Here is a 10,552-nt window from a genome sequence, read left to right on the forward strand (position 1 = left end):
AAATCCTGCGCTGTGATTGGCCACCAGTGTACCCCCTAACCCTGCACCGTGATTGGCCAATCACAGTCTATTCAGGACTGTGATTGGCTAGGGAAACATGACACATGTGCATAGCCCTATAAATAGGACTATGCACTTAAAGTGAATCACACATTGTGGGTGGAAAGGGTATTAAAAAAAAACACATTATTCTTTTAAGTGAGCTTCCATCGGAATATGACTTTCATAAAGAGTGTTTCAATAAATTATTATTTTTGTGCATGATTGGTTGACTCCATTCAGTATTGTGATTAGCTAGCAAGACACCGCCCACTTCACACTGGGTGTGATTTTTATAATCTTTTTGATCTTTTTTTCTAACTTCTGTAATTGAGGGGAAAGCACAGCAAGGCGTGGGCCAGAATGAGCATATAAACGTTGTTCCTCCTCACTGTAAAAAAAATAGGGAAAATATGGGGTAAAAAAAAAGACAATCAAACTTATTTTTAGGTTTTGCTTGAGTTTGTTCAACTTTCAATTCTCAGTTGGCCTAACTTATAATTTATATTGTATCAACGTTAAATTATACCATCTATCAACTTTAATAATAATAACAATACTATTAATAATGATGATATTGATAGTAATAATAATGCAAACCAAGTTTGAGTCATTTAAATCTGTCAATAATACCCACTTAAATTAGTGGAACAATTTAGAGTAAATTAAAATTGCACTGCAACAGTTAGGACCAATACGTCAAATAAATAATTACAAATGCAACATGTACATTCAAACCTTTTTTTATTATCAAAAAACACACAGATCCTCCCGTCCAATTAAATGGGAACTGCTGAGATCCATAACTGTACGTCTTAGTTCAAAACTAATACTAGTGGGGGTGCCACAAAACTCAACTGAAATCCAAAAATGGCAGATCATGATCATGTCAAAATAATTCAATATAATTTGTGACCTTAACCCTTTAAAGGTCACCCCAAGAAAAAGCATTGGAAAAAATATTTCTTTGCATTTTTTATTTATTTGGGGCAATAGTAACAACAATCAATTATAATTTATTTAACAGACCCAACAGTTTTCCAAATATAGGCCTCTACCAAACGGTTGAGATGTCACTTTATGGTAATGGTAAAAGTTTCATGCATTAACATTGATTCATATGCATTCACTGAGAAATATAGATATTTCTATTCATACATATCTCTGTCTATGAAAATGACTATGTATACAAGTCGGAAATGTAAATAATCAACAAAAACAAAATACATTATCATAGCGAATGTATCAAAATACATTCAAAAGTGCAAGCCTATGTAGCAATAAACCAGTGTGGTGTGGGTGGTGGCTGATTTAGGCACCTGGCCTGAGTCCAAACTAATAGGCTCTATGCACAGCAGACATATTTGAAAGAAATTGGGCCTCTTCCTTACTTACTTCACAGGCATTACCAATGATGCTAATGAAGGCTCTGTTCCATTTAGTGTAGCACAGTGGTTCTAAAACGTTTTAATTTCAAGGACCCCCAAAACTTTGAGAGAGTACAAATGGAACCAAATGTACCCTTATTTGTACACTCTCAGTGTTACACACCTGTAACGGGCCATTTGGAACCCTCTCAATAAACCATGAGGGTCCCAGGACCACACTCTGAGACCCACTGGTGTAACAAAGTGTTTCCAGTGAGCCAACATGCACAATATCAGCACCCTGACTGTGTTTGACTAGAATGGAACAGAGCCTTCATTAGTATCTTTGGAAGGGGCCCAAAGTTTTTCCAATATGGCTGTGCGTGTGTGTGTGTGTGTGTGTGTGTGTGTGTGTGTGTGTGTGTGTGTGTGTGTGTGTGTGTGTGTGTGTGTGTGTGTGTGTGTGTGTGTGTGTGTGTCTCAGCTCCGCCCCCTTAGCAGCCTCATTTGAGACAATAAAAGCTTGACCTTCAGTTCAGATCAAACACACAACTCACAGTGAGGAAGGACATCAGACTGTCTTTCCACAGCTACAGGAGGCTCTATCTTCACTTAAACACCTCTTCCACCAGGGGGCAAAAGGCACTAAGAAAGCAACAGTGCCTGGATCATTCAATGCGCATGTGTGGAACACGTTGACCCAGAAGTAAGTGTGTGTTGTGATCTTTGGCGAAAAGCGTGTCATAGAGGAGGTAAAAACATGTCAAATGGAGTCTGTACGGCTGAAGATAAATGAACACATGACGTCGGTGGGAGAGGAGATATTGTGTGTTTTGGACAAACAGCAGCGTGGTGCTGATGTTTGTTGTGTGAAACTTGTCAGAGTGTTTGTGTTGGAGCGCCTCAGTGCGGCTGCAGAGTTCATGTGCAACCTCTTCCAGAGAGAGATAGAGACACTAGAAACTCTGCTGGAGAAACAAAACAAACTGCTGGACATTGATTTTGATATGGACATCGATCTACACACTGCAGGTCTGTTACACTACACAACATCAAACTACACACTGCAGGTATGTCTGTTACTAGCCCCTACGCAGGGGCGCCGATGACGCGGGGGCTTCGGGGCTAGCGCCCCCACGCTCAATTGGTCATGAATGAATTAAGCAATATTACACGAGAGGGTGTGCTTTACCGTCATTATTAGCACGCCTGTGATGCGGTCAGGAACGAGGCGCAGCCGAGTTCCGCCGCGATCACAGAAGTGCTAATAATGTAAGGTAAAGCACACCCTCGAGTGTAATATTGCGATTATACAACAGTTACCAACAAAACACATCCAAATGTATTCATATTGTGGGGCAATTCATAATAAAAAAAATTCGCTTATCCGTTTCCCTGTAAAGAGAAGAGTTTATTTGACTGAGACAAAATAGTCCCTGTGGCAGCGCAGCACTCTGTCTCTCTGACTCTCGTCTCATCAACACAGCTGATTCCAGTAGGCTATATGCTCCGTCGTACGATCGTGTTACGTGGCCAAAATAACTGATCTACAAGCTCACAACGCGTCAAGATGGCGATGCCTTGTGAACTTGTAGATCGGCTATTTTTGCCGTGCGATACCTTCGTACGATAAAGTATAACATACACTGGACTGTTAACGAAATTGGAGTAATTTTACTTTAACACAGGAGGATATTTATACAGTATGGATGTTACCATTGAAATAAAGCACACTTTTTTTTCCAGTTATTCCTTTTATTATAGGATTTTAGGCGATTTAGTGTGCTCTCTTCTAACCATTGATCAACAGTAAGTCCACCAAATAAGTCAAAATTAACAACATAGTCCATCTTGCGTAGCTGTTTGTTCTCCGCCCGGTGGCGGCGGTGGGTACTGTCTGTTTGTTTTCCTACCGTGGGACAGTCACAGCGTGACTTCACAGCACAGCTGTGTCATATATGGTCTAATCAGGTGCGGACTGCAGTGCGGAGTGATTTATTTAATGTGATTAGGCCCGTGATATGATGCTGGTTTGAATCACGGCTAGAAAGCTATTTCAACCAATCAGATTGCTTCGTCGGAACTACCTGTTGTATAATGAATCTCAGATGTCAGGCTCAAACTTACAGTACCACTACCATTACCATTACTATAGCGGGGCGCAGATAGGTGTTAACGCGCCGTTGACACCTAGAACAATAGCCCAGACAGAGAAACGGCTCGCGGCGGGGCTATTGCGGCTGGAGTGGCAATGTGAAAAAAATCTAACGCAACTTTAGACCAGGGGGACTCGGCACCATATACAAGCGTCATGTGAACCATGGCTATGGCTGTGCTAAACATGTTCTGCAGGTTTTGTCTCTGCCGTCTGCCCTTATTGAAATGAAGGGTCACTATGCTGTGTCCCTCTACTCCCTCGTCCTGTGTGCACTAACAGTCACTCACTGCATGCACTGAATACCAGTGGTGGAAAAAGTACTCAAATGTTTTACTTAAACAAAAGTATCAATTCTGCGGTGTAAAAATACTCTATTACAAGTAAAAGTAAGGTATTCAAAATGTACTTGAGTAAAAGTAGAAAAGTATTGGTATCAAAATGTATTTAAAGTACCAAAAGTAAAAGTACTCATTATGCAGAAGGTCCCATTTCACAAGTTTTCAAACGTGTAAAATGTATACAAATTCTTTGAAAATAGCAGATCTACAAGCTCACAACGCGTCGCAAATCTGCTATTTTCAAATTGCCAAAGTATATATACTGTATAAGTGGTTTTGTAATAATAATCAAAATCTACAAAGTAACTATAGTAAATAAAGTTATCAAATAATTGTAGTGGAGTAAAAGTACAATATTTGTCTATATGTAGTGGAGTAGAAGTAACTATAGGCTACTACTAAAATAAGTACTTTTATTTAAGTAAAAGTGGTGGTCAAGTTCAGCCCCCATGGCCACGCACAAAAGCCGGCGTCCCTGCCCCTACGGAACCTCTCCCTCCGCTAAGTAGCTCGGAGCTACTTAGCGGAGGGAGAGGTTCCGTAGGGGCTAGTCTGTTACACGCACAACATCAAACTACACACTGCAGGTATGACACGTTGTTTGCATGGTGAGGTGTTGTTAGGTTGTAGATCTGTTTTTGGGGATCATTGCTTGTAGATCAATAGACCAACCATTAGGCTCCATTTTGATGTCTGAGTTTAACTTCCCCCTCCACACACCTATTCTCACACACCTACTTTTAAAGTTTAATATTATACACGTCTATTGTCTCTATATATATAGTCTAGTCCTCCTTATTTATGTCACATCAAAGTCCTTATTATTAATTTCGTGCTGTATTCCTTCATTCCAGATCAGTGTGTGGAGTCCAGTCTGCAGGTGAAGATCAGTTCTCCAGCCAGGACTGTTTCTATTAAACAGGAACCTGAAGACCACCTTGAACAGGAACCTGAAGACCATGTGGATCTCAGTAAGTTTTAAGCACTCTTTATTTATTTTATTGGTGAAAGTGGGCCGGTACTGAGGATGTACCTCAGTACGATGGTTCGGTTGTAAAAGTATTAATGGGTTCACTGAAGCTGTGCAGTTAATTCTACTTCAGTATTAACTAATCAGAAGACTCACTGATCTAACATTTACAAGTAAGTACTTTCCAAAATAGTAGGGACCGCCTCTCATTCAGCTTGCCTCGCATCTTCTATGAGAGCTGCAATGTAAACCAACAACGGCCACATTATAGTGGCAGTTTATTTAGCAGTTTATTTAGGAAACAAAGGCAAATAAAGCAATTCAAATGCAATGAAAACAGCTGAGCTTTTTTAGCCAGTGTGCAGACTTTATTTGTTGAACTTGTGTTTTTCCTTTACCTGGACACATGAAGCAGAGGGAACACTGCTAGCCCTAGAATGTCTGTGATCTTACATACATTTCATGTATTCCAAATACACAGTCATAGATCACCCTCGTCGACGCACTGTGTAGTGACGATCTGCGCGGCCATAAAAGTGCTCTAAACTCCGTCTGTACTCACCCAATAATTAATTCCTAAGACTTGGAGTCATATTTTGTCCTCTAGTTTCATATCCATTTGAAAGTTCTGCCAGAAAACGTGTGTTTAGTCAAATATCTCCACTTTTCCACGAGCTGCACACGGACGGCTTTCTGTACGGGCTAGGGGGGGCCTGGAATGAGTGCAGGACTGATATATGTAAACTTCCTTTAGGACGCACAAATGTTTGGGACACAATTGGCAGATGGAGTGATTCATTACCCCGCACCAATCACAAGCACCTGTCAATTGTGTTCCCCATTCGTTTGTGCTTCCCTGTGTCAATTTGTTTGTGAGGCCTAACAAAATAATATGTTGGTTTCCGGTTGGCGACCGACCCTATTAAATACGCGCGACCCAGATGATTTTATTGGCATTTGGAGTGAAAAAAAATAAAATAAAAATTAAGTCAAAATCCGACCGAGCCGATCAAAAACGTCTTACAAAAAATATATTTGGTGCGACCACATTCGCGAAGTTTAATCAAAGTTTTCTTTCGTCTAAAATATCATGTGCGCAAATGTTTTGTTTTACTATTCATGCGTCGTTGCGTCATCGCGAGGAGACGGCGGCGCAGCCGGGCGCACAACAACAACAGCAGCACATGCATGTCCTCCTCCAGCCATGGACCTGTGTACAGTGTCTGTCGTCTGCCCGTGCAAACCACCTCCTAAAATAATTCGCTTGACTACTAAAACGTTTGCAGACATAATTAAGGAGGTGAAACAGTGCCGATGTCAGTTTTCATCTGCAGCAGGGAGACACGACCGAGCGGACATCTCAGTCGACATACTCTCTACGCCCACCGAGCCTCTAGCCTCTCAGGCTGGGTCTGTTTTGGCCATGTGCGACTTTAAATATTTAGCCCTGAGATGCGAGGAGGAAGCCTCAGAATCGGAGCCTTCGTCGTCTCATGCATCTGCCCCTCAGTCAGCATTTGACCGATTGTTTGCAGCCCAACATAACGTGCACTTGCCCACCGCCAAACAAGCTCAGAACAAAAAGGAGTTGTTTAACGACGTACTAAACTTACTACGAGAGAGACAAGTCGGCTTCTCGGTCCCAGAGACGAAGACCTGCGGATCCCATCTACTGACTGTATAAGTTCAGCTGACGTTACTGTGTAGTGTGAGAAAGCTAGCAAACGTTACCTATGTTTTTTTGTGTCACTAACATCACCAGCACTCTGCGCATGGGGTAAATAATATTCCCCGTTTAGACAAAGCCTTCTAGTATAGTCTCGAAAAATAGGCAGTGGTGGAAAGTAACTATTACTGCATAGAAACATATGAAATCAGACAATTTGAAACCCCTATTAAAATCGTCCACTAAATAGAATGGGGCCATGACACAAAGGCTACAGACCACTTTTGCAGTGGTGTAAAGTAACTAAGTACATTTACTCAAGTACTGTACTTAAGTACAATTTTGAGGTATTTGTACTTTACTTCAGTATTTCCAATTTCCAACACTTTTACTTCTACTCCACTACATCTCAGAGGCAAATATTGTACTTTTACTGCACTACAATTATTTGAAATTTAACTAACCTTAGTTACTTTTCAGATATACATTTTGATATTATAAAACATACATTAACCACTTTAGCCCTATTTTATACATAGGCTATTTGAAAATAGCTGATCTACAAGCTCACAACGCATCGCATGGCGACGCGTTGTGAGCTTGTAGATCTGCTATATATATTTTTTTTACATTTTAGTACTTTTACTTTTGGTACTTTAAGTACATTTTGATACCAATACTTTTGTACTTTTACTCAAGTACATTTTGAATTGCGGACTTTTACTTGTAACAGAGTACTTCTACATTGCCGTATTCATACTTTCACTTAAGTAAAACATTTGAGTACTTTTTCCACCACTGCACTTTTGTTTACACATGCATGTATCAATGGTGGCCAATAAAGACCTATTTACCTATTTCATAATACATCAAATTCATAGTGCTTTTCAAGGTTTTGAACAATTCAAAAAAGTAAAATAAACAACTTTGACCTGTCAGTCATCAATGGGTATTTACACAGTCAGGTGTAATTAAGGTAAAGCCCACCCATTTGAATGGGGACTTAAAATTACTTACTTAAAATACACCCATGTTACCCATTGACACATCAAGATGGCTGCTGTGGAATACTGTAGGTCTAAATTGGCCACCATTGAGACAGACAAAACTAAATTGGTCTGTAGTCTTTGTGTTTTACAATTCAGTTGTCTGGGGAACATTGTCATATATTTTAATAGCTACATTCTCTCAAATATTGCATTGTTGAACATTGGAAAGGGGGAAAAAAGTTTAATTTGAAATGTTTGTCATTTAAAAAGGTCTGTGAACTTTTCATTGACTGTTCATAAATGCTCAGTCAACAGATAAACAGGATATTGTTTTAAGTCAATATTGAATACCTGATTTATTTATTTATATTTTTCAGGTTCTCACAAATGCCCTGTGGTACAGTACATAGAGTTGAATTAAAACTCAAAAGTATTCAACCAGTGTGTGGACATTCTATTCAAAGTTTTCAATTGTTTATTGTTTGTTGTTTTCAGACACTATTTTGTAAGTGCAGTGTACATGAACCATTTAATGATTTAGAAATTGGTAACTCAGGAAAACATAGAATATATAAAAAAATAAGCATTAATATCGATCATTGCCATAGGGAAAAAAAAAAAAAAAAAAAAAACTACCTACCCATCCTTCCCATGAGGAAATAAAATAAAATTCCTTGCTACCCATCATTCCCACAAAAAAATAAAAATAAAATAAATTCCCTACCTACTCAGCCCTAAAATGACAGCCAACCGGAAACCAAAGTTTTATTTTGTTAGGCCTGATGACGAGAGGATGTTTGGTAAATTCGGTCCATCACTCAAGTCGCGCCCCCCCCAAAATATGACTCCAAGTCTTAGGAATTAATTATTGGGTGAGTACAGACGGAGTTTAGAGCACTTTTATGGCAGCGCAGATCGTCACTACACAGTGCGTCGACGAGGGTGATCTATGACTGTGTATTTGGAATACATGAAATGTATGTAAGATCACAGACATTCTAGGGCTAGAACACTGCATGATACCATGTAAAGTTCTATAGAGTCTCATTGTATCTTTTTTCCTAGGCTTCCTGCTCGCCCATGTGTGTAAAGAGGTTTCCCCTGAAGAATCAAAATCTCCAAAATATGAGAGGAGCCCCAGTCTGGTCCAGGAGGAACCACAACTTCCACAGATTAAAGAGGAACAGGAGGAGCTACTTCAAAGACCAGAAGAGGCTGGTGGGTCAACGTTGACATTACTAGCAGTGAAAAGTGAAGATGATGATGATGATGAAAACAGAGAGACAGAGCCTGTAGCCAGCACCTCAACTGAACACATGAAAACACAAGCTGATGTAGAGGACTGTGGAACATCTCAACCAACTAGTGGTGACCAGCTCCTCTCTTCACACTCTGAATCAGACACTGAAGACAGTGATGATTGGGAGGAGACTAGGGGAGAGCAGTCAGCTTTAAACACACTGAAATCACACAAGACACAAACAGAGTGTGCCAAAATGTTTAATCAAAACGTACATCTGATTCACACAGGGGAAAAGCCCTTTGCCTGTAAAGTTTGTGGTAAAGGCTGTGCTCACAAGCGTAATCTAAACAGACACATGATGATTCATACAGGTGAAAAGCCATTTACTTGTAAAGTTTGTGGTAAAGGCTGTGCTCACAAGCGTATTCTAAACAGACACATGATGACTCATACAGGTGAAAAGCCCTTTACTTGTATAGTTTGTGGTAAAGGCTGTGCTGAAAAGTGTGATCTAAAAAGACACATGAGGACTCATACAGGCGAAAAGCCCTTTGCTTGTACAGTTTGTGGTAAAGGCTGTGCTCAGAAGGGTACTCTAACAAAACACATGAGGACTCATACAGGGGGGAAGTCTTTTAGTGGAGTTAATCACACACAGGCACATTTGTTATCATTCAGTCTAATCCAGGAAGACAATTAAAAGGATACTAAAGCAGATGAATCAAATAATCTGACAATATCAACGTGAATAAAATAAACATTAATAGTTTCTTGTAAATCGTTTGATGTTCTGTCTTGTCTATGGATCTTATTTTCGATTCAACATGATGGAATTTCAAATGTTTTTAATTTTATTACCTAGTATTATTCCCTCCATCTCATAGGTTATTATTGAGCAATATGATCACTAGTGTCTGTCCACATTTGTCAGGATTAAAAAAATAAGTCAAGTTCATTATTATATTCATTAATATACAATAATTATTATGTTCATTGATATGCATGCAATAATGGTGCATTAAAGTGCTGACAAGCTGTTCATTATGTGTTGAGATGTGTGTTGTTTGGATTGTTAAATTAGCATAGTACATGTTTGGTAGATGCCAGAGACAGTTGAGAGTTGACTAAATTAGTTTGATTACTTATTTACATTCTACAGAGTTTTGTATCTTTATTTAGGTGTTTTTTTAATATATATTCAAAGAAACCTTTTATACCAGGGAAAATAAATATTATAATGTTTGGTTTAATAAAGGGTTCACCACTACAGGTCCTCTATGTGTGCTTTATCATTACAGAAATGTTATCAAATATGTGCTGTACTTACCCCCATAATGTTATTATCATTAGTCGTTGTTTTTGTTGTCATTATAAAATATTAATTTTGAGCAGTGACTGGCCGTTGTAGGGTGTCACACAAAATGTTGTGTTCACATGGGAATGGTGTGGCTCCAATGATGATCTCTGACTTCATGCGAGAACATGGATTAAGATTCTCCATCGTGGCGACCGATTTACATCAATTGGATTCCTGTGTGTGTGTGTGTGTGTGTGTGTTATTTTTGTATATTTTGTTGGGTCGCCTTGGCTGTCAGATCTTTAATTTTTAAATAATTTACATCTACCAAGTGACTAATAACTAAGTGACTAATAACTAAAACTAAAATAGAATAAATGTAGTTGTACGAACTTTTATTTTTGTATTGTTTTATTGGATCTTGTTTAGTCGATACACTTATATGTTTTAGCTCATGCTCATTTGATTTTGCTATTTTGTCTCAT

General features: G+C 39.1%; 1 protein-coding gene across 1 annotated transcript; it reads left to right on the forward strand.

The window, feature by feature from the left end:
• The first annotated feature begins 2,174 nt into the window (after positions 1-2,174).
• Positions 2,175-9,921, forward strand: LOC308090398 (uncharacterized protein). Its single transcript, XM_080435556.1, has 3 exons — positions 2,175-2,438; positions 4,757-4,873; positions 8,593-9,921. The coding sequence occupies exons 1-3, from the start codon at positions 2,207-2,209 to the stop codon at positions 9,468-9,470; spliced, it is 1,227 nt and encodes a 408-aa protein (XP_080291682.1). The 5' UTR covers positions 2,175-2,206; the 3' UTR covers positions 9,471-9,921.
• The last annotated feature ends 631 nt before the right edge of the window (positions 9,922-10,552 follow it).

The sequence above is a fragment of the Gymnoscopelus braueri genome, assembly GCF_963280865.1.
Source record: "Gymnoscopelus braueri genome assembly, chromosome: 8".
Lineage (NCBI taxonomy): Eukaryota > Metazoa > Chordata > Actinopteri > Myctophiformes > Myctophidae > Gymnoscopelus > Gymnoscopelus braueri.